Source organism: Rhinolophus sinicus, chromosome 3 (assembly GCF_057876585.1).
Source record: "Rhinolophus sinicus isolate RSI-liver-muscle chromosome 3, RSI-T2T, whole genome shotgun sequence".
Lineage (NCBI taxonomy): Eukaryota > Metazoa > Chordata > Mammalia > Chiroptera > Rhinolophidae > Rhinolophus > Rhinolophus sinicus.
The window spans coordinates 191,997,496-192,022,472 of NC_142503.1; the positions used below are offsets into that span (position 1 = coordinate 191,997,496).

At 53.5% G+C, this 24,977-nt stretch overlaps 1 protein-coding gene across 1 annotated transcript in view; it reads left to right on the forward strand.

Annotated features, from left to right (window-relative positions):
* RIN3 (Ras and Rab interactor 3) overlaps positions 1 to 24,977 on the forward strand; it is a 112,060-nt gene that overhangs the window by 61,450 nt on the left and 25,633 nt on the right. The window contains exons 4-6 of the mRNA XM_019745336.3: positions 6,522 to 6,594; positions 15,558 to 15,649; positions 22,390 to 23,958. Of these exons, the coding sequence (XP_019600895.3) occupies positions 6,522 to 6,594; positions 15,558 to 15,649; positions 22,390 to 23,958 (1,734 nt within the window). The remainder of the gene's footprint in view (positions 1 to 6,521; positions 6,595 to 15,557; positions 15,650 to 22,389; positions 23,959 to 24,977) is intronic.

Sequence of the window (24,977 nt, forward strand, 5' to 3'; positions counted from 1 at the left end):
AAGTACAGACTGGGAGAAAATATTTTCAAATCATAAATCTGACAAAGGCTTTGTATCTAGAATAAAAACTCTCAAAACTCCACTTTGAAGACAAGTAACCCAATTAAAAATGGGCAAAGGAACTGAAGGGTCGTTTTTTTCCAAAGCATATACATAAATGGCCAATAAACACAAGAAAAGATGCTCAACATCACTAATCATTAGGGAAATGCAGATCAAAACCACAGTGAGATACCACCTCACACCCACTGGGCCGGCTGTAATACGAAAGACAATAGCAAGTGTTGACAAAGGTGTGGCGAAATCAGAACCCTCAGACATTGCTAATGGGAATGTAAAATGGAGCAGTTGCTTTGAAAAACACTTAGGCAGTTTCTTAAACATGTAGAGTTACCAGATGACTGAGCTATTCCACTTCTAGGTATATGCCCAAGAGAAATGAGAATATACATCCACCGAAAAACTTGTACACAGAAGTTCATCAGCGTAATTGTAATGCTGGAAACTACGTTGCAAATATTCATCCATGATGAATGGATAAACAAAAAGTGGTCTGTCCGTGCAATAGAATATTATACAGCTGTAAAGAGGAATGGAGTACTGCCTTGTGCTACGATGCATATTGAAAACATGCTGAGTGAAAGAAGCCAGACACAAATTGTATGTATGATTCCATTCATATGAAATGTCCAGAACAGGCAAATCCATAGGGATAGAAAGTACATTAGTGGTTGCCAGAAGCTAGGAGGAGGGAAGAATGGAAAGTGGCTGCTTATGGATCCAGGGTTGCTTTTTGGGATGATGCAAATGTTCCAAAATTGATTGTAGTGATGGTTACACAACTCTAAATATATTAAGACCATTGAATTGAATATATTAAGACTCAACTGGTCAGTTGTATGGTATGTGAATCTTAAAAATCAAGTGATTTTTTTTTTAAAAACCTCAACATTAAAAAAAACAACATCCAATTAGAAAATGGGCAAAAGACATGAATAGACATTTCAGCAAAGAGGATACACAGATAGCAAATAACCATATGAAAAGATGTTCAACATCTTTTCAAAATCCAAATTAGAGAAATGCAAATTAACACCACAATGATATATCACTCTCTACACCTACTGGAATGGCTAAAATAAAAAATCGTGACAACACAAAATTGGCGAGCATGGGAAACTGGACCACCCCTACATTGCTGGAAAGTCGTTTGGCAGTTCCTCTGAATGCTAATGGTGGACGTACGATGTGGCCCAGCAATGGCACTTTGGGGCATATACCTCAGAGAAAGCAAAATATGTTTTCACACAGAAATATGTGCACAAATGTTCACAGAAGCTCTGTGCATCATGACTGAAAACTGGAAACTCCCAGATGTCCTTCAGTGGGTGAACAGTCAAGTGAACGGTGCTACATCTGGACCATACAGATCACGACTCAGCACTCAAAAGCAACGGGAAATTGATTCACTTAACAACCTGATGGCCCTCGAAATTATGCTGAGTGGAAAAAGCCAGTCTCAAAGGATGTATACTGTGTGATTCCATGTATGAGATATTCGTGAAATAACATAATCAGAGCTGGAGATCCGATTAGTGGTTGCCAAGGGTTAGGGGGAGGGGCAGGGTGGCTGTGGCCATAAAGGGGGAGCACGGAAGCTGTATGGTGACAGTGAGGAGCACGGGACCTTGCGGTGATGGTGGGGAGCACGTGGGCCTCACTGTGATGGTGGGGAGCACGTGGGCCTCACTGTGATGGTGGGGAGCACGTGGGCCTCACTGTGATGGTGGGGAGCACGTGGGCCTCACTGTGATGGTGGGGAGCACGTGGGCCTCACTGTGATGGTGGGGAGCACGGAGCCTCACCGTGATGGTGGGGAGCACAGGACCTTGCGGTGATGGTGGGGAGCACAGGGGCCTCACTGTGATGGTGGGGAGCACGGAGCCTCACCGTGATGGTGGGGAGCACAGGACCTTGCGGTGATGGTGGGGAGCACAGGGGCCTCGCTGTGATGGTGGGGAGCACGGAGCCTTACTGTGATGGTGGGGAGCACGGGGCCTCACTGTGATGGTGGGGAGCACAGGGCCTCACTGTGATGGTGGGGAGCACAGGGCCTTACTGTGATGGTGCGGAGCACAGGGCCTCACTGTGATGGTGGGGAGCACGGGGGCCTCGCTGCGATGATGGGGAGCACGGGGGCCTCGCCATGATGGTGGGGAGCACGGGGCCTCACTGTGATGGTGGGGAGCACAGGGCCTTACTGTGATGGTGGGGAGCACAGGGCCTTACTGTGATGGTGGGGAGCACGTGGGCCTCACTGTGATGGTGGGGAGCACGGAGCCTCACCGTGATGGTGGGGAGCACAGGACCTTGCGGTGATGGTGGGGAGCACAGGGGCCTCGCTGTGATGGTGGGGAGCACGGAGCCTCACTGTGATGGTGGGGAGCACGGGGCCTCACTGTGATGGTGGGGAGCATGGGGGCCTCACCGTGATGGTAGGGAGCACGGGGCCTTGCTGTGATGGTACAGTGAAATGCCTCAATTGTGGTGGTGACTATAGGCAATTGCACATGGGGTCAAATTCACAGTACTGTACAAGCTCACACACAGGCATGAGCTCGTGTAAAACTGGTGAAGTCTGGATGAGCTTTGTGAATTATCCGAAGGTTGATTTCCTGATTTTGATATTGTACTCCAGTTCCACACGACGCTAACACCAGTGGGGGGAACTGGGTGAAGGGTGCACTGCACCTCCCTGTACATTCTCTGCAACCTCCTGTGAACCCATAAGTATTTCAAAATAAAACATTTTACAAATGAATAATGAAATAAACCTTTGAGAGCCGGCAACGTGCTAAGCACCAGGCCTAGGACAGGAGGTAACTGTGGAGAACAAAAGACACCCCCACAGTCCCTGCCTTTGGCTGTGCATTTGTGTTATGGAGTGATAAAATTGAATTTCTTTTTTTTTTTTTAATCTACTGGCTTTCAGTTATTTGTGGCTATTTCATTTTGACGTTGGGGTTGTAAATGCTAGAAGGCATTCCGGCAGGTATACACCTGGCATCTCTATCCTGTCCCTACGCGGCCTCGATGATGAGTCACCATAAGGTGAAAGGTTTCCTTTTCTCTAGGCAGAGGAAGAGTCCCATTGTTGTCACTTGTCACCACGGATGCTCCAGGTGCAGCTGGCTGATAACCCATTCTCTGTCTTCACCCTTTGAAAGAAAAAATGGTTAGACAGGGTCTGGCTTTTGCTGAGGGACCCTGGAGACTGTACCCAGTGGAGGGGTCTCTGCTCGCACTTTTCAAAGGTGACCCGCTGGAACTGTCATCTTTGTTGGGAGGCCCCAGCTGGCTGGGTCCCTGCCAAAAAGGCAGAGCAGGTGCTGGACCTGCTCTGGACCTATTCCCAAGGCTCTTTCTGCAGCTGGCTTGAGTGGGTAAAGGGTGACGTGGTCTCCTCAGCAGTGAATGGCAAGGAGGTTTATCATCTGTGCCCGGCAGGGCTGTGAGTAGATTCTAAAACAGCGTGAGCTGAGAGGACACTGGAAACCAGTCAGCTTTAGAGAAAAGTTTACAGTGAATTTAGAAAATTAGAGAAAAATTTAGAGAATCGTTATAGTTTCTCTTCTGACAGAAAACTCGTAGATGCTCATCATAAAAACACACACACACACACCAAAACCACATAATATAGGCAGTGAAATGCAGTCCACTCTGTGTGTGTGCATTTGTCTTTTTTCAATAATGGCTTTATTGAGCTGTATTCCTATAGTGTGTTCTGTAGTATAAATTCACACACTTAAAGTGGACGATTCACTGCTCTCAGTGTAGTCAGTCCTGCAGCCCTCATCGTAGTCAATTGAAGAGCATTTTCATCACCTCAAAGAAGGAGCCCACGTTGCACAATGTGAAAGTACTTAATGCTACTGAATTGTACACTTGAAAATGGTTCAAATGCTAAATTTTATGTTTTTTATAGTTTACCACAATAAAAAAAGAAACTTCATACCCCTTAGTATCATCCCCTGTCGCCTTTCCCTACCGCCCTAAGCGACATCTAATGCACCTCTGATGTCTAATGCAGTCTCTGGAGATTTGTTCCCAGCAGGCCTGCTCAGCCCAGCGGGCCTTTCAGAGCCCTCCCTGTGCACCTGGCACGCTGTGCACTGTGCTGGGTGCTGAGGGAGCCTCAGAGTGGGGCCAAGGCCTGGCCCTGGCGTGCAGGAGTTCCCCGGGGGGAGGGCAAGGGGGGAGGGCTCAGTGTGAAGGGAGGCAATTCCCACCATCAGGACCAGGGAGATGTGGACAGGTCGCTGGGGCTGGGGCAGAAGAGGTCTAGAGAAACAAACGTGAGCCTTGACCCTCACTTGTGATTTTAAAAATCTACAGTTTTAACAGTAAAAAGGCGATTGGCCACTATGTCTAGAATTGTGCTGCCCCTCGCTCACCCAAGTGAATGAGATCTGGTCTCGCCAGGCAAGTTGCCGACCAACAGAGAGAGGGTCCAGTAAACTAAGTCTAAAAGAAGTATGGGCTTTATATAAAGTGCCAGAGGGCACAGAGGAGAGAGTGACTGCTGCATCTTAAAGGTTTCATCTGTGTGGTGCAAAGGTCAGACCCTGTTTCCATGGTGAGGAAAAGCTGCTAATTGTGGAGCGTCCTGTACAGAAGGCTAGGTTTCCTGCGTGCATCACCACTAACCCCTCTTGAGGGATTCGTGAGAAAGGGCTTCACGTTCCCATTTTACAGATGGAACCGTCTCTCTACCTCTCATTGGCTGCAGGTCTTTTGGCCCCAGGCTCCCTTGGCCTGTCCCTGCCTCTTCTTGAGAGTTGGCAATTTACCAAATGTCAGCACTAGATGGCGCTGTGGGCCGCCCCCCGCTATTAAGTCACAGTTTCTCAGACTAATCGTTTGTAGGCGTCTTCGGAGTCCTCCTGTACTATGATCTACTACCGTGTTTACCCGAAAGACCTAGCTGGACAATCAATTCTAATGCGGTTTCTGGAGCAAAAATTAATATAAGACCCGGTCTTATTTTACTATAACATGAGACCGGGTCTTATAATATAATACAATACAATATATATAATTTAATGTAATACAATACAATATATATAATTTAATATAATGTAATACAATACCGGGTCTTATATTAATTTTTGCTCCAAAAGACGCATTAGAGCTGATTGTCTGGCTAGGTCTTATTTTGGGGGAAACACGGTATTTAATATTTTTCTTTAAACTTCCTTTAAACTTTTTTATATCTATCCTAATAGGAAACTATTATCTTTTTGCCATAAACAGATAAACAGATAATGAATGTAAACTTTTTTTAAAAAATCATGTTAATTGTTTAGAACAGTGTCTAGTCTATAGAAAGAAGGCGAATATAAAAATAAATCTATTAGAACAAAACCTGTTGGTTCCTTACCCCCTATAAACATCTCGCAAAACACCAATATAGAGGAATGCTGTCCTAGGCTTTGAAAACCGGAGGGCAGGCTGATGTCACTTGGATGCATGAGAGTTTAGGGTTGGAAGGTCTCTTTCCTTTTGCAGGTGGAGGAACCGAGGCGTGGGGCGGGAAAGGTTGTACCCAGAGCCACACTGTTGATCCCAGGACCAGAACCAGGCCTGGGACTGGGTTCTGCCTTCCCCCTCCACCATATGGATGCTAGAAGACCCTCAGGAAATTGGAACTGAAGTGTGATAACACACTTGTTTCTTAACCCCTCTGATGCCTGAGAAAGTTCACTGTGGGGTCCTCAGCTCAGGGAGCATCCCTGTTGGGCATATGGAGCCCTGGGGTGAGAGTTTGGAGTCGTGGGGGTGGATGGTGGCTGAGACCACTGGTGAGCAACCAGTTAGCTCAGCCTTTCTGGGCCCCTTGCCCTAAGGGTCGGAAGCAGGGCATGGTGTGGTACCACATTTTCTGGTCGATGCACCCCCAGTTTCGGCCACTGACTGCCACACCCTGGTATCCTCAAGGAGCCATTGCCACCCTGGGATGGGTTCTTGAGCAAATGCTTTGGTCCCCCTTCCTTGTCAGAGCTCGCCCTTGGGAAACCCATGCAGCCAAATCAAGTGAGGTTCTAATAGACCCTCTTGGGTGAACAACCAGTGACCCCAACTCAGTGCCTCTGGACCGGTGAACCTCCCAGAGGCCAAGGCAGAAGTGGGCAACTTTCCTCCTGCTGCCCCCTCACAGTCCTAAGAATTGTCCAGTTGAAATGTCCCTGATCAATTGAATGTTTTATTCTGCTTTTACAACCTAGAGGCTTATGTGTTGTTTTGCCCAAAATGATAAGTGTGTATTAGTGAAGACAACACCACCTGCTGCAGTAGATGTTCCCCCAAAAAATCTCAGTGGATTAACACCGCAGACGGGCATTTCTCACTTCCCTGGGTCCAGTTGGCAGCTGACATGTAGGCAGCTGTGGCAGGCTAGGCACGGCCCCACTCCTTCCTTCTGACAGGGACGCTCATCCAAGGCCTTTGTCATCTCTCCGCAGTATTGTACCTGGAAGGCTCTGTTCTTGTGTTTGAGGACATCTTCAGACTGATCGCATTCTACTGTGTCAGTAGGTGAGTACACCCGGCCCCACAGGAGGGCATCTGGCTGTGACAGACATCCATGCAACTTTGGGTGGGGGCAGGGAGTCACAGGGGAAAGGGTGCAGCCCCTGTGAGGGGACAGTCCCTGGCTTTGCCCTGGTGACCATGAAGGAAGGTGTTGGTTGTGCTGCTTTTTTGGACCTCCCAGTACAGACCCCTTCCTTACTACCACCTGCCTCCAGCTCACTGCCCGTCACCCCAGCTACCTGTGTTCCGGCTCCCAGGACAGCTTGGAGTCCTGTGCAGACCCAGTGCGCCCTGTTGCAGGGGTTATAGAAGGAACTTCCTGTAGGGGCAACAGCAAGGGCTGATAGCCTCCATGAGAGAGAGCTTGTAATGGCTGAGCAGCTGCTGGGTGGAGTGGGTGTCTGGTAACCGCTCTCAGAATTGCTCTATTTATTCAGAGTTGGTTGCAGGTCAGCAGAAATTTAAAGTGACATTTTGGTGCCAGAAGCCATAAGGTGTTGACAAGGGCTGGCTACAGGCTGGGCAGGATGTCTTGGGGTCTAGGGCTGCAGGGCGTACAGCCCTGCTTGGGGCCCACTCTTCCCTGCTTCAAAGAGACCATCCTTCCTGCCTCTGGTGAAAACCACACTCAACCCAGAACACTGCTCCCACCGACCAGGACCATCCTGGGCCCCAGTGGGCAGAAAAGGTGGTACTGATAGTAACTGTTGCTCATAGCTACTGTCTACTGAGGGCTGTCCAGGTACCCAGCACTAATTGTTCTTATAAGCATTATCTTTTTAAATCTTGAAAACAATTTCACAAGGTAAGTGATCTTGCTATTCATATTTTATAGACGAGGAAACTAAGACAGAGAAGTAACTTGCTAGTCGCACAGCTGGTAAATGGCAGAGTGGATATTCAAAGTACATAAAGCTCCAAGGTCCATGATCTTTGCTCCAGCCTCCCCACTGTGCACATCCTAATTCTGATGACCTAGCATGTCCCTCTAGGCCCACAGGGCAAAACATCAAGGGCCCGTGGCCCTTTGTAAATTATGTCAAACTCTCCAGGAGATAAGCCTTTCCTGTTCTGAGAAGTTCTTACCTTAGTAGAAGGTGCCTAACATGTTTGGCACGTTCTGGGTGCTTTGAATGAATGAAGGGATGAATGATGACACAATGACAGAACCCAGAACTGAGCAAGTTACTTAATCTCTCTGAGTCTCAACTCCCTCTTCTGTAAAATGGGAGTGATAATACCCATTCGAGAGATGCTGGAGGAGGAAATAAGATAAAGAGACAGCATGCTGCCCGCCACCCAGTAGGTGCTCTGGTTCTATTTCCACAGGTTGGGCTGTTGGAGGGTGTGCTGGGGTGACGACTTTATGTGTGCAAGGAAATCTGGGGCCAGGGTCACCTCTCGTCCCCCAACCTTTCCTCCTGTGGCTGCCATTTCTCCACATTCCAGAGAAGCAGGTGCCTGTTCACCCACCCTCGAACGCTCAGAACCCGCAGGAGGTCACAGGGGACAGAGCCTGGCATTCCTATATTTGGGGGTTGGCAGTATCAGCTCCGAGGCCACTTCTGAAGAATGAGATGCTGCGGGAGGAAGACCTCCAGGCTGGGAGTTGGAGACCTATTACTGAGCTGGTTGACCTTGGACCAGTCACTCACCTTTCCTGGACTCAGTTGCCTCATTTATCAAGGAATGGTAGCCAAGATCGAACACCAAAGTATGAGAGCTCTGTGGGTCTAGAATTCTAAATCCCTGCCCAGTAGATTCCTTCAGAACCGAACACCCGGGGATAAAGTACATTGCAAGCGCCTGCGTGCTTATCCTGCAGGCCTTGCACAGGAGGGCATTTTGATCAATGCTAAACACCCAGGTCATGAATGTCAGTCCTAGCTCTGAGACCTGCGTCCTCGACACCATGCTGCACTGCAGGCCCAGCCCCCCGCACCCCCTCCTTCACTGAGCCGGCTTCCCAGTGGGCACTGAGGCCCCTGTGGCCGGGGCTGGGTGCGTGTTCACCGAGCACTTCCCCACGATAGCATGGACCAGTTTTGAGAAGGTCAGGCAGCATGACGAAGACTTCATCACAGTAGGAGGCCCCATCTCTCTCCAGCCAGCACTCGTTAGGGAGCACGTGATATGTGCCACCAGCAGCCTCTGCCCCCTCCACCCCCAGTACTGGAAGGCACAGATTCTGCTTCAGGGCACTCACCCCAACCCTAATGCAAACCCTAATGCTTCAGGCTGGATGGACGACTGGTGAGGTTTCTGGAGAGCGTTCCCAGACCTAGCTGGGCCCCACAGCCACCTGGGGAGCTGGTTAAAAATATGAACCGTGGGGCCACCCCGGAGATTCTGACTCAGTGGGCCTGGGGTGGGTCACGGGGCTGTGCATTTATAACATGCACATGACATGTATATCTCCTGCATTTATAGCAAGCCTGACTGCAAACCAGGGTTTGAGAACAGCTTCTAGGGAAAGGATAGTATTAATAGCTTGCTGGGGGTCTGCTAGGAGCAGACATGGACAGCAGGGTTCAGGTGCAGGTGACCCTAAAGGACTTGCCCCCAAGGAGAAAAAGCAAGGGAGTTGTGGTGGGGGGGGGGGAGTGCAGCAGGACGAGGATGGGAGAGAAGCCGCGCAAGGATGTGACTGCAGGGGCCGTCCCAGCCTTAGCGGCATCCTGCCGGAATCTCTGGATCATAAAGGGGACCTCAGAGTCGTCTATCCTAAGGCCACAGAGCTGGGCTTTTGTACCCCCAAGCCAGCCAGGCAGCCCCCGGGGCACACCCAGGCATTTGTGGCTCTGCACAGGGCCAGCGGGGCAGGCAGTGAGGCTCCAGCATGCCAGGACAAACCTCTGAGAGTCACCGGTGCCAGCCCTCAAGAGCAAACCCTGCAGAGGCTGGGCGATGGGTACGCAGAGCTGGTGAAGGCGTCAGAGCGGTCTGGGTGGGCCAGCAGCGGTCATTGGGGCAGCCAGCTCCCATTGACAGGGTGTCGTGTGGAGTCAGGCTTTGTCGGGGGCACTGCCCAGGAAGTTCTTTCTCACCCTACAGAGCTCCTGCTGGGAGCTATTGTCATCTCAGACCCACTTCATGAGGCCGGTGACCCCTCCCCCAGGGTGTGCCAAGAATCAGGCCCATCCTTGTAGGGGGCTTAGCAGAGCACCTGGCACAAAGTGAATGCTGCAGACACAATCACGCATGTTTTCTCATTTCTGTTGTAGATGAGGAAAGTGAGGTGTGACCTGTCTCAGTTTGCCCCGCTAAATTTTGAGCCAGGTCTGAACCCAAGCCGGTCTGACTCCTGAACCCACTGCTTCTGCCCAGCATAGTGTACAAGGCCTAAGGCCAGAGGATGTGTGAGCTGCTCCCCTCCAGTCCGGCCCTTCCATACATGGGAGAGTCCAGACCCTTTGGGTGGAAGAGGTGACACTGGGGGCCAGGCAAAGAAGGGCGGGAAGAGAATTCCAGGTAGAAGAAACCACACAGGCAACGGCCTGGCAGGGGGAAAGCTCTGGGCTTCATGGGGAGAACCAGACACATGGGGGAGATAAGTTGCTGGGAAGGCCTCGAATGCCATACTCAGGAGCAACAGGGACTTCCTACCACAGGGGCCCTGAGCCACGCTGCTGCTCACAGTCACGCTTCATTTCAGCAGAGTGACAGGGCTGCAGAGGAGGTGGGATTGAAGCAAGGGGACAGTGGAGACCAGCCGGGCGCGTGCTGCAGCCCTCCAGGCCCTGTATGGAGGTACCTGCCCCAGGCCGTGGATGGGGAAGCAAGAGGAGTGGGGAAGCCACTCTAGGGAGGAGTGGGGGGGCAGGAGGCACCCAGGGAACTGCCGGGGCTCCTATCCTAGGCGACGGGAGGACGAACACACCTGATCATTTGGGGAGCATTTCCCACGTGCCAGGCACTCTGCTGACCCCCTTACAAGGTTCGTGAGGTGCGGTCCTCAGCGTACCCGGGGTCAGGAGTCAGCAGCCTATGAAGGGGGGGCACTTAATCAAAATGAAGAGGTAAGGAGGAGCCCCTTAGGCCTGCCCTCTGTAGGAGGTGTCTAGACACCAAGTGTTGTGACCAAGCTGCCACCTTCCTCCTGGCAGGAGGAGGTGGTGGCAGGTTGGTCCTCTTCTCCCTTGAAGAAAGCGCTTATCACTGTCTGGAGCAGCCTCCCCAGCCACCTGAGCCAGGAGCCACCATCTTGCCTTTGGATGGTACTGCTGAGTGGGGCAGAGGGCAGGGGCCTCCCCCCACTGCTCCGAGGCCTGAGAAGTGCCCTTGGGCCTCACTCCCAGGAGGAGGAAGCACTTGAAGCTCCCACTTGGTGCAGGTTGGTGCTTCGCGTTTCCTATATCCCAGCTCATTAATTCTCAAAACAAGCCCGTAAGAGAGACAGTCTCCACTGTCAGCCCAGGAGCTGGAAATGGCAGAGCTCGGCTTTTAGCCAGGTCTGTGGATGCTGACGTTCAGGCTGCTTTTTTCTGTCTCTCTCCTTCTCTCTCACTTAAAAAAAAAAAAAAATTGCCAAAATAAATTCACATTGTTCCCTCTCTAGTGGCTGACTTTCAAAACCACACACGTCACGCAGGATCTGTAAGGAGATGGAGCTGAGGCACCATGGGCATCGAGGAGGGTCAGATGTTGCTCTCCTAGGCCTGGCCTTCCATCTTGGAAGCATTTCCCATGTTACAGGACCTGGAGTGGGGGTGGGGGTGCCAAGCCCCTAAGAGGGAGGAGAAAACTAGCCTGTGCCAAAGAATGAATGAGATCACAGGCGTGGTATGTGGTGGTGTTCAATCCGCGGGGCACAACGCATTGGGAGGTGGTATGAAACAAAAATGTATTTGGTCTTTGTCCAAGCTCCTACAACCTTGGAATTCCCGGAGTGATGGGGTGTCTTTCGTTATTCCTAATGAGCCCCTTTTAATCGCACCTGAGTTTAAACTAAGAGGTGACACAGGTAGGGTCCCTAGATGGCCTTAAGGTGGGGCTGATCTCCAGGAAGACCACGGGACTAGAGGCTGGAACGTTCGGGCCCACCCACCCAGGTGCTGGGAGGTGGCAGCCAGGTGAGAAGGCGGATGTCCTGCACCCGTCCTCTGTGTCTCACCCCCTCCCCCAGACCTTGCCTGTGCACCTCTTCCATCGGGCTCTTCCTGAGTCGTATCCTTTATAACAAACAAGTAAACGTAAGCAAAGTGTTTTCCTGAGTTCTGAGAGCCGCTGTAGCAACCCTGAGGAGGGGGTCATGGGAACCCCTGGTTTGTCGCCAGTCAGTCAGAAGTACAGTGGCCTCGGATTTGCAATGGGCCACTGAAGTGGGGGCAGTCTGGTGGGACTGAGTCCTTCACCTGTGAGGTCTGAGCTAACTCCAGCCAGTGAGTGTTAGAACGGAATTAACTTGTGGGACACCCCACGGGTGTCCGGTGGATGGGTTGTTGGTGTCAGAAAACACCCCAGAGGGGGTCATAAAATGAGCTGGGTGGATCGTGATTGGCTCTTTTTGAATGAAAAATTAAGCTAGACTAGAAAATATTAGCACGTGTCTCATGTAGCTGGAGTAAGTCTTGTGCTAAACTCTTTAGCGTGTGTGTGTGTGTGTGTGTGTGTGTGTGTGTGTGTGTGTGTGTGTCACGCCAGGAGTGTTTCTTACTGGCAGTCATGGTCCAAAAAGTTTGAAAAACACCAGAGGCCTCCAGGGAGGGCCTTTTGCACCCTGGGAGGTGCGGAAGCTGACCCCCCACCCCAGAGTGGGAGGGGGCTTTTAGAACTCTTACTCTAAATATCCCATTTTAAAAGTTTCTATTTTTGTGAATGCATTTTAATGGACTTAATAGTTTATAAGGAAACACATACACACATACGTATCTGGAAAGGTGCTTAATTTTTGTTTTTATCACTAGCCTTTGCTTTGGGGGCCATGATTCCCACCGAAGGCTGTGTCCATCAGAATCCCCTTGAGAGCTATTTAAAAATGTGGATTCCCAGTCCACCCCTGGACCGGACACTAGGCATGGATCTGGAATTTGCATTTCCAGCAGCTCCCCTAGAGGATTCTGATTCAGAAATAGTTAATTAGTTAATACAAAGATATTAATGCCCACCCATAGGGTTGCTGTGATATAGTAACAATAATAATAATATCATGTGAGGAAAGGCCTGTGAACACCCAGCCCAGCACGTGGCACACAGTAGATGCTCAACAAACACCCCCATCCTGTGTGTGCTTTTCCTGACTTGGAAGGGGCAGCCCCTGGTGAAATGCTGAATGGGGTGAAGCGTGGGGGAGCACCGATGGATGAAATCCTTGGACAATGCTGGATCATGGGGAAGGAGGGGGCCCATGGTGTGGCTTTGAAGGATGCGTAGAATCTAACTAGGCACAGGGAGAGGGGACAGGGACACAGTCCCTTATGCAAAGCTCAGAGGTGGGAATGAGCAGGACACTATAGGAAACCGAACGGGACACTGGGAGGCCCCTGAGTTCCAGGGAAGGATCTGTGGGGAGAAGTGGGAGCAGGCTGGAGAAGGCCCTGGAAGAGGGGGTTCCAGGCTGGGGAGTGTCCGCAGTCACCCCAGCAGTGTCTAGAGCAGCAGACTGAGGAGGTGGGTGAGGGGGTGCCGGAGATTGTCCTGGTGCTTAAGGGAGGGCATCAGAGGAGCTGAACCACTCTGCTGGCCATCACAATATACAGTGACCAGAAAACCACTGGAAATCCCGCAGGCAGGCCTGACAGCCAACCAGGTAAAATGAGGCCATATGAGATAAATTCTGCCACCCTTCAAAATTAGAGTGGGGTCGTGGTGATGGGGCAGGCCTACAGTGAAGGTGGAGCACTATGGACGTGTCCAGTCTGGGTCTGGGCCTGGCTTGCCTGGGGTGCTGCCAGGGAGCCCCCGAAGCCTCAGGTTCACAGGAAGATCACCCAACCAGGACGATGAAAGAAGATGCAAAGATCGGTGGGCAAACCCCACCTATTGACGGTGGAGAAGCCAAAAGCCACATCTTAGGAACTCGAAACAGAGCCCGGAATCTTTTTCTACCCTCCCCCATCCTGCTTTTCCATAAACAGTTTCTCCCCCCCCGTGAAAACACTTCTCACAACGGGGTGGGGCACCCCGACAAGCCTCATGCACCTGTGTGCTGAGCAGAGGTAGTGTGGGAAGTTCACTGCCAGCCCCATCCCAGGTGGTCTCTGCCCTGCTCTCCCCTAGTCCGCTTCCTGAAGTTTAGCTGGGTCCACTCAGCAAATACCGACTCTTTGAGCCTCAGTTGTGTGTGCTAAGCACTGTGGGGACATCAGAGACCTGAAAAGCTGCCCGCCCCTTCCAGGAGCTCCCAGAGCCCATGGATGGTGTTAACAGGGAGGAGAGGAAGGAAGAGTACAGACTGCATGGCCATGAAGACCCCAGGGGACAGATAGCTCTGGCCTAGGGCTGTCATGGAAGGCTCTTAGCATGCATGAATAGATGGGATTTCGTAATTGGAATCATGGTTTGGGGAGAAGGGGGATAGAGCGAGGATATGGCTGTAAAAGGAGGAACGGGCCTTGAATGCCAGGACGAGGTGTTGAATTGGGACCACCCATCCTGGGGCTCCTGCAGTGCCATGCTCTCCTTCCTGGCCCCTTGAAACAGCCCTGGACTGGAAGTTAGGAGGCCGGCCGGGGACGCAGCACACTACCTTCAACTCACCACATGGCCTTGATGTATTCCTTTGCCTCTCTGCACCTCAGTTTCCCCATCTGCACAATTAAGGGGGAGCGTATCTGAGTCCCTTCTGGAAGATCTCTGGAGAAATCCCTGAACAGCTCCCTGTGCAGACCAAAGGCAGCAGATAGAGTTGTCTGACTTTGTGCTCACTGGGGGAGGCCTGACTGTGTGCTCACTGGAGATGCCTGACTGTGCGCCCACTGGGGGAGGCCTGACTGTGTGCTCACTAGAGATGCCTGACTGTGCGCTCACTGGAGATGCCTGACGGTGCACTCACTGGGGGAGGCCTGACTGTGCACTGACTGGAGATGCCTGACTGTGCGCTCACTGGGGGAGGCCTGACCTTGCGCTCACTGGAGATGCCTGACTGTGTGCTCACTGGGGGAGGCCTGACTGTGCGCTCACTGGGGGAGGCCTGACTGTGTGCTCACTAGGGGAGGCCTGACTGTGTGCTTACTGGAGATGCCTGACTGTGTGCTTACTGGAGATGCCTGACTGTGCGCTCACTGGGGGAGGCCTGACTGTGCGCTCACTGGAGATGCCTGACTGTGCACTCACTGGGGGAGGCCTGACTGTGCGCTCACTGGAGATGCCTGACTGTGCGCTCACTGGGGGAGGCCTGACTGTGCGCTCACTGGAGATGCCTGACTGTGCGCTCACTGGGGGAGGCCTGACTGTGCTCACTGAAGATGCCTGACTGTGTGCTCACTAGGGGAGGCCTGACTGTGTGCTTACTGGAGATGCCTGACTGTGCGCTCACTGGAGATGCCTGACTGCGCTCACTGGGGGAGGCCTGACTGTGCGCTCACTGGGGGAGGCCTGACTGTGCGCTCACTGGAGATGCCTGACTGCACTCACTGGGGGAGGCCTGACTGCACTCACTGGGGAGGCCTGACTATAAGCTCCATGCACATCTCAGTGTGTCACTCACTTTACCAAGAATAGTGCCTTTGGTGGAAGCTCCCTGGGCTTCCCAGGCCAGGACAACTAGGGAAAAGCCATGACCCACCCCTCTACTCCATGGAGGATCTCCCGCATCTCTGAGTCCCTAGTGAGGACATGGGACCTGGAGGCTCCCTCAGCCGCAGGGCTCTGCCCCTCTACCCCAGAGAATCTTCCAGTCTGTGCAGAGACCCCAGCAGCCAGTGGGGTTGCTGGGGTTCTTTTTTGTGGGCAGTGGGTTTGGGGCTGGCGATAGGACACGTGGATCCCTCCTCAGACGTGACCTCCAACCCCTCGTGTCTCCACAGAGACTTACTGCCCTTCACGCTGAGGCTGCCCCAGGCCATCCTTGAGGCCAGCAGCTTCACAGACCTCAAGACCATCTCCAACCTGGGCCTGGGTAAGTCTTCTCCGGGGGGCAGGGGAGGTGGCAGGGCTTGAGGAGACGGGGCCCTAGAACCGCCCCTGCTGACAGCCTGTGCAGAGGGATGGCTCCTCAGGCTGAGACCAAGCTGGACCCTGAGTCCCAGCTCCCAGCTCTCACAGGACACCCGCACCCCTGGCCCAGGCTGCTGAGCACCGACAGCAGGGAGCTTCAAAATGGCACCTTTGAACAGCTGCCTCAGTCTGAGGCACAATCTTGTTTGGTCTGAGGGAGCGGGGGCTGGTCAGGGGCAGCATAGCTGACCTATGTGTTGTCAGGCTGTGGCTCTGGCTGAGGCAGAACCAAACATCAAGGTCCTTCTCAGCGGTGGCCAGAGAGGTGGGAGCCAGCAGCCGCCACAGCCCCTGCCCCCCCTCATCAGAAGGGACAGCAGAGTGAACGTGCTCATGAACTAAAGTGTGCCCCCGCCCCCCTGGTCTGACCCCTGCCCAACCAACTGACCCTAAGCACACCCCACCCTGCCCCCTACCCGTCTGACATTTTGAGGGATGCGGAGGGGCGAGGAAAAGTAAGAAGAAGAAAAAACAAAAGTGTGTCTGATCCCAGCCCTTCCACATAATAGCAAGAAGTGCTCTGCGAGGGTGAAATCGGTCAGCGCTGACCTCTGACTCGGGCCTTGCCATGCTGGCCCTTGGGAAGCCAGGCCAGCCACCTCTGAGTGCTCCAACTCCTAGGCAGAAGGCAGGCCATGTCGATGAGCAATGCAGTTCACCCATAAGGCTTTATCAAGATGGAACCACCCACGGGACCCTGCGCCACGCACAGCTCAGCGCAATGCCTGGGACAGGGCAGTGCCCTGTGCACCAGTGCTGGTCGCATGGAAGAAGCAATGACTGAAAGGGCAGGACCAGGTCGGAGAGGAAGTTAGGGGCAGTCTGAGATCAGAGAAGACACCCCCTGGTACCCAGGGCAGACCTCTGTCCACCACCCAGAGGGGCCTCCGAACAGCCGTGCAAGAGATGCCACAAGGAAGCTTATGGTCCAAGATGAGGAAATAGGAGTTGCCAGGCCCTGCCCTGAGTTCAACCTCTTTACCTGCCCTGACTCATCAAATCTTCAAACAGCCCTGTAAAGTAGGTTCTGTTATTGTAATCCCTGCTTTATGGCAGAGGAAACTGAGGCACGAGAGGTTAGGTAACATGTCCAGTGGCACAGCTGGGATCTGAACCGGGGCTTTATCTGCAGCCGCCTCCACTCTCTCTTGCTGCCCCTTACCTCTTTACCTGGACTCTCCTAGGTCTGATTTGCCCAGTTTATAAACTTCAGGACCAGTTTTCAGTTGATATTGGAAATAAACGCTGAACTTCGCCCCCAGATATTTCAGTTGTTGGGCTCTTACCCTCCCAGAAGTTTGAACGTAGAACGGTGACAGTTTTGTAACTCACACAGTTCAAATGACATCCCCCCCTGAGATCTCAAATGGTGTGCATGACACTTTCATTACAACGCACTTAGCGCTGTCTTGTGTAATCCTTGTGTCCTCCTTTTGAAGATAAAAAAAAATCAAGTCTTAGAACAGCTGAAAAACTTGTCAAGGTGCCCCAGGTGGGAGAGGAACAAAGCTGGGATGTGCACCGAGGGCTTTCTGCCTCTGCACCCCGCAACCTTCTCAGTTGTCTTTGCAGTGAGTCATCAGTGGCCAGTCTGAGGCCCAGTTGGTAAGACAAGTGTGATGGGTGGCCTCGGGCTGGGGAGGAGGGTCAGTTTTCAGCAGCCCATGGCCCCACTGTGGGGTTCAGGCAGGCACCCCTGGGACATTCCTTTCTGGAATAGACAAGCCTTTCTATCCTGGGAGAGCTTGACCTCGGGCAGGATGAAGGGGAAGGGAGGTTGCCATCTGGGAAGCCAGTGGCAGTTCTGATTCATCTGTCAGCACTTACTTCCTTGAGAAGGGGCTTTAAGTGACGGCCCCTAGGGACTCGTCAGCTTAGGAACCAGAAGGCTCTGATGAGACCTGGTGTCCAAGGGCTGCAGGACGGAAAGCGAGGTTCATCGGAATAGTTTTCCCTGGTTCAGTGCGTCCCCAGAATGGATGGAGAAGGAAAAGCAGAGTGAACGTGATCCAACTGAAGTGTGCTCTGAGCTGTGCAGGCCGGGACCTCGCCTCCCTAACCCTGCAGTAGTGATGATAAATGTGCAGCAAGCAGCATTTGCAGGGACACACAGCACTGCACCCATCCTGTCACATACTGTTCTAGACAAGGCACTCTGGTGGCAGAGAACTGAAACCCACTGAAGCTAGCAGAGATTAAAGAGAACTTAATGAGGGGACACTGGGGAATCTCCCAGAAACGGAGCAGAAGGTTAGCGGGGCTTTGCGGGCAGCAGTAGCAGTTCCCCACAGATACCAGCGTCTCCTGGCAGCCGCACCCAGAGTCCCCGTTTACTCCTGGGCCTGCTGCCCCACTCCTCCACCAGCCAGGCTCTGACCCCAGCTGCCAGCCCCACCTCATGATCTTGCCGCTGCAGTAAGTTTATGAGGCATGTGTGTTTCCTGTCACTGGTATCAGCAGCGTCCTTTTTCTGGCATTCTAGCCACTTTTTACAAAATGAACAGAATGTAATAAATATCTGAATAGTTTGCACAAGGCCTGCTGTTCAGACACGGATGATGTCACTGACACGGAGCTTTTGACTTGCACCAGAACGTTCATTCGTGAGCTGAAAAAATTCCAAGTTTGGCCTTGGAAAAGCCAACATTGGAAAAGAGCAGGCTACACAAGAATAGTCCCTGGGCTACAAAACTAACACAGGGAGCAATTCAGCACTAAACTATATGCAGCTGAGCATAAATGCGAAAGGACTCTAGAGAAAGCTGTGGTCACTAAGGGTTAAATTTGCAGACGTTCTCAGACGTGTTTGCCATGCATATATGTTTAATACTTTAAAATTTGTTTAGAAAAGGCGTGTTTTATAGTCCATTCGAGTTTGCATGTCATTTGCTTTTTCCTTTCTATAGTGAGAATTTTTCTAGTTATTACAAATTCATTGAAAACTCGAATTGAATGACTGTCCAACAGCCCATCTTTGGGATGCCACAAAAATACTCAGTCACTGAACTCATTGGACTTTTGAGCTGTTTCTACAGCATCCGGGATATTTTGCTGCATTTACCCTTCCCCTCTCTGTCCTGCCACTAGCCCGGGCTCTCCAAGAGTGAAACCTTCATCACCTGTGCCCCAGCACCTGGCCCGGCTCAGGCCCTCTGCGGATTGTAGGAATGGACACCTGACAAGAGGGATCCCCAGCCAAGGCACAGGAGGTCGCAGAGCCAGCAAAACTTTCCTCATCCTGAGGGCAGCACAGAGGCAGTGAAGGCAGGGGCTCTTAGGGGAACACCGGCCGCTAAGCCAAGGCCTGGCATGGTGCCATCAGGCACAGACGCCCACAGCTTTACCAACCACTAGGATTGCATGACAGTGTTCTGCTTTTCCTCTGGCCTCGGCATTCTGCAAGCAGCAGAGAAAGTAATCTACTTCCTTTTTTCGTGTGTGAGCATAAAGCCCTGTACCGCTACTGCGATTCCCCAACAGGCCCCCCGGAACCTAAGGTACAGCCCCTCAGATCTCAGCTTCCCCACCCCTCAGTCTTAGGAGCAGGGGAGCAGTTCCTAGTCACCCAGGCCCCAGCCCATTTCCCTGAACCCAAGCTCTGCTCCACACCTGCTAGAATCCAAATCTGAGCCATGGGAAATGTGTTTTGTTTTTAATCGGTGCATGATGGACCCACCCTGCGCTTCTAAGGCAGGCTGTCCGACTGGTGGCCTGTCCACTTAGGGAGCTCCGCGACCCTCCTTCCTGCCTCCCTCCTCTTGCTCTCTCGCCTTTAGACGCCCTCCCTTGGTTCAGAGCCTCCTCACTCTGCCATGAAAACCAGCCTTGCCTGTGTCCTACTCAGAGCCCTGCCTCTCCACTCTGGCCAAGCTGATCCACTCGTGAGAGCCAAGGGGTTGAGAAAATACTCAGATGGATGAAGCACTGCTGCTGCCATCTGGAAACTCTGAGTCGGGGATGGGGGTAACCCGACAAAACCAGAGAATGACAGTCCCTGATGGCACCAGAGCTGGGGAGCACAGGGGCGGGAAGGGGAGGCCTGAAGAGGTCAGGAAGACGCCACCAAACAGGTAGCACTTGACCCGCATCTCGAAGGATGAGTAAGAGTTCGCTATGTGGAGAGGGTGGGCAAAGCATCGCAAGCAGAGGGAACAGCACTAGCCAGGACTGAAGGCGGGGCAGCCCATGGCATGTTCAGGAAGAGGCGAGCAGCAGAGAGGAGGCTGAAGACTCAGCAGGTGGTGCTAGAAAAGACGTCCAGATTCAGATCCCCCAGGCTTTGAATGCCGGGTTAAAGCGTTGGCAGTAATTCTGAACAACTAGCAATCAAGGGCCTACTATACGCCCGGCATGGTGCCACAAGGAGGAAAATGGATTGGGGTGGGGGTGGGGGGCGTGCAGGCGATGGCCGTGATCTGGGTGAGCAGTAATGAGAATGCCCAGGCATGGGTGGGCAGTTGTTTCTCATCTACCATTTGATGTCCACCTTCACCCAAAGGAAAGGTTTATGTGAACTTGGAGGTGTGCATTGTGGGGTGGGGGGAGGTTCAGCTCATATGTGGGGCTGCCTCTTGCTCCTTGCTAGGAGAACTGCCAAGGAGACACTTTTATTGGGCCTGTGTAGACAGGGTACAGTGTCTCCATTGCTCACTCCCCAGAGCCAGAGCAGATGTGTGCTCAATGCAAAGCACCCAGGAAAGGAGGGCAGTCATGCAGGGGTCAGTAGCTGCCCACAAAAGCCAAGTGCAGGGCCTAGGCAGCCAAGAGGAACAGCTCACCCAGGTCTGAGGGGAGCCGGGAGACACCCCCTCCTGGCACTTTATGTCCGCACGTCATGGCTGTGATGTGCACAGAACTTTGCAAATTGGAAAGAGTCACATGAAAGTCTGTCATCCTTGTTACTGTGGAGACAGCTGGCTGCGACACCCAGGCTGCCAGACACAGGGTGTCTGCCCAGAACCGGGCTGAACCGTGAGCCCCAAGGTCCTCCCCATAACGGCCCCACCTCAGGAGGGATGCCCACGGCTCACTTTCAATCAGTTTCCCAGCAGCCCCTGGGATTACGCCCTGCTCACCTTCACTGGGTTATCTTCCCCCTGGCCAGCAAGGGGGCAAATGCCCACATCCCTGAGAGTACCCTTCTCTTAGGGCACACGTGCACACGCTGCCCTCGACCGTCTCCTTTCTGTCAGTATCAAGAGCCTGTTTTCTTACCCCATCACCAGTTCTGGGGTGCATGCCACCCTGTAGTCACTCATGCTGGCAGAGCAACCGAGATGGGAAGTGTCGCAAGTTCCAAGGAAGGCCACATAGCACAGCGGCTGAGCACACAGGCGTTAGAGCTAGTCTGACCTGCTTCAAATCCCAATGCATCCGGTGACCTTGGGCAAGTGCTTCACTCTCCCTGGGTCTCTTTATCTTCATCTGCGTTACAGGGACAATGTCAGGACTTATACCAAACACCTGTGGTCAGGGATCCGTGAGAGGATCCGTGTACAGCAAGAGGCCCCCACGCCTGAACTCAGTGTGTGAACTCCTGCTATTGTCCTGCATGTGATTTGGGGGAGTTTTCTTACTGATGACTCGCTCCCAGAAGTACGGAGCTTGGGAGAGAGTCTAGAGGCCTGGCCCCACCAAGGCAGTCTGCACTATGGATCTCTAAAATGAACAGGGAACAAGGCCTGGTTCCCTGTCCCAGGAGCTGCTTGAGTGAGCTCAGAGTGGCTGCAGCTGACCGAAATTGTTCTCAAAATGCTGTGCCCTGTGCCCTTTTTAGAGAGTCCTGAGCTTCCATCCGATTCTCCATAGGGCTTGGGACCCGGAACTCAAGAACTCCTGAACTAAGGGACCCCCCAATACCCTTTCAGCATGGATGTTCCGTGCCCCTCACCCAGAACAAGCCTGGCAGTGACCAACAATGCCTGCGTAGGGATAGACATGCTTTGGTGGCTGCAGCCGTGGGCCGAGTCCATGAAGGCTAGGTCAGGAGAAAGGCATGTGCTGGAACCTTAGCTCAGCAGTGCAGGAGCCCCTGCCATCTGACCCCGTCCCCCTCCCACTGGGGACATGAGGTAGCTTCCTGTTTTAACTTTGAGTTTGACCAGAGTCAGAATCATTTTGCTGTGGGCAGGCATTCCCCACTTGGATGGTCAGGTCTGAGCTCACTAACCACAATCCATATGTTTGTTCTTCCTGCATAGAACTGTGGTGGCCAAAATAGGCCGAAAGTACTGGTCCCACCATTCTAGAGCTGGAAAGTCAAGTGGGCACCCAGTCGGTCATCTACAGGAACTCGGCTTTCTGTCCCCTCTCTCCCCACAGGGCCTACACCCTGTGTCCCTGGTGCCTTCCATGGTGGGCCCTTCCCATGCCAAGGTACAGAGCTGAAGCCGAGCCTGTCACCACCGCTCCCTGGCTCCACCCCAGCACTGTGGGGGAGGACCTCGTGGGGCTTCCCCTCTTGAGGCAGGAAGTGGTGGTAGAGTTTAAAACAGTCCAAGAGAGGAAAACAACTCTGGGAGCCCTGAAGTAAACGCGGTGATGGCCGTCCCCTGGCCCTGTGCCCTCGCTGCCCACAACACCCCTGGCGGAGCAGGGGCCCAGCTCCAGAACTGATCATCTCTTCCTCACTTCTTTCAACAGGCTTCTGGGACTCCTCACTGAACCCCCAGCGAGCAGGGGGCAGCGCAGCAGTGCCCCCAAGAGATGCAGCCCCAGGAGCACCCCCAGCGTCCAGCCTCAGGTCCGCTTCCCGTGAGGAAAACTGCTCCTGTGAAATTGAACTCTCCATAGGAAATGACCGCCTGTGGTTTGTGAATCCCATCTTCATCGAGGACTGTGGCAGCACGCTGCCTGCCGACCTGCCACCCCCTGGAAGCTGCCCCTCGCGCCCGCTGCCTCCCACCTCTGACGCTACCTCACCCACCTCCAAGTGGGCCCCTCGACGCCCAGCGCCCCCTCCGCCAAAGCCCACTCTGCCTCCCTCCAGCCCCACCCGGCCTCCTCCGCCACCTGCTCCAGCTCTGGCCTGTCCTCTGCCCAGTTCTCCCCCAGTGGTTCCTTCCACGCCTCCAGAGGGCCTTCTTCCTGCAGCCCCGGCACCTGCCCCTCACCTGGCACCCCATGCCCCAGGCCCCCCAGGCCATCCAAGCCAGCCACCCATGACAGCCTGCGAGAGGCTCCCATGCCCCCCAGCAGGACTGGGTCCCCTCAGGGAGGAAGAGATGAAGCCGAAGGCAACACCCAGCCTCTTGCAGCAGGCCCCCGCCCCTCCGGCACCAGGGAAGAAGGGCCTCCCTGCTGCTCCTCCCAGACGGCGAGTCTCCGAGAAGGCGTCCCTGGGGGAGCAGAGTGCAGGGGAGGTGGACAGGGGCATGATGGCAGAGAGGGACCAGCTGGGGCCGTCCAGGGTATCCCTGCTCAGCCTGCCTCCCCAGGGGAACTCAGACAGCCCTGGGGACAGGCCTCAGAGGACCACAGAGCAAGGCCAGGAAGCAGTGGCCAAAGCCAGTGATCTGGGCAGCCCGCCAGAGTTACCAAAGAAGATCCGGCAACCCCCAGTCCCGCCTCCCAGGAAGAAACGGATCTCAAGACAACTGGCCTCAATCCTCCCAAGCCCATTGGAGAGCGCGGAGCTCTCGGCAGAGGAGGTAGCCCCTGAGAAATCTGCTCCTGGCCCGCCCAGGGAAGGCCAAAGCCCCACCTCCCAAGCCGGAACTCAGAGCCCACATGCAAAGACCAGCGACGCATCCCAGAGCGCTCCAGAGTTCAAGGGCTCCCTGGCCTCCCTGTCGGACAGTGGGGGAGTACCCGCCTCCGGCACAGATCAAGACTCCTACTCCACCAGCAGCACGGAGGAAGAGCTGGAGCAGTTCAGCAGCCCCAGCGTGAAGAAATCCTCGATGATCCTGGGCAAGGCGCGGCACCGCCTGAGCCTCGTGAGCTTCAGCAGCGTCTTCCAGGCCTTCCTGTCCAACGATCGCAAGCTGTACAAGAGGGTGGTGGAGCTGGCCCAGGACAAGGCCTCGTACTTCGGCAACCTGGTGCAGGACTACAAAGTGTACAGCCTGGAGATGATGGCGCGCCAGGCCTCGAGCACCGAGATGCTGCAGGAGATCCGTACCATGATGACGCAGCTCAAGAGCTACCTGCTGCAGAGCACCGAGCTCAAGGCGCTGGTGGAGCCCGTCCTGCACTCCGAGGAGGGGCTGGGTCAGTCCTGGGGGGGCGGGGTCATTCCTGCGCGGGGGCGGGGTCAGTCCCAGGCTCAGGCTGGGAGCGGTGGGGTCGGAGGGGTCATCCTAGATAAGCCACTCTTTCCCCAAACTAACCCAACTAACAGCTTTGCTGTTTTGCCTCGTGCTTCCAAGTTCTGCCCATGTGCCCAGTTAGATGGTGGAAGAACCTCAACCCATATAAGTGGTTGGGCGGGACGCCACCCTCAGGATGCTCCTGCTTTCATGGGGAGACAAGTCACAAGGAGCAATTTGAGGCAAAAGAAGTACTAACACGTGTGGCTGCTGACGGCCAGAGTCAGTGTGTGCCGGACATGTGAAGTCTCTCAGAGGTGAAGGAACCCTGGAGGGCCAGGCCACAGCCCTCTCCTTTTGCTTTTGAGGAAACAACAGCTGAGACCCTCCCCTGAGGACAAGGTAGAGCCAAAAAGACTTCCCAAGAATATTTCCCTACTGTCACCCAAGGCAGCTGAACGTCACCCTGGTGTCCGGTAGATATGGGTTCAAATCCTAACTAGCTGTGTGACCCATATCACCAGAGCGGGGGTTGGCCCATCTGTAGAGTGAGGATAATGGCATGTGCGTTGCAGAGTTGCTGGGAAGTCAAAGCTGACTGCCTCCCATTCCACTAGATGATCAGGGCGCCTCTTGGACAAGATATTTGGACAGTGAAGGAATAAGCCATGTGGATAGCTGTGAAGTGACTTTTCCAGGCAAGGGAATAGCAGGTGCAAAGGCCCTGAGGCAGGAGCATGCGAGGCAGGTGGTGGAGCAGCATGAGCATAAGGGGCGTGAGAAAGCTTGTGAGTGAGAGGTCACAGGGACAGATCCCGGAAGAGCCTTGAAGAGCACAGGGAAAACTTTGGCTCCTATTGTCCGTGCGTTGGGAGCCATTGACAGGGTTTGAGCCCAGGAATGCCATGGTCAAATGTGCCCTAACAGGATTATGCTGGTTTCTATGAAGGGCCAGAGCAAGAGACTTCTAACATAACTCAG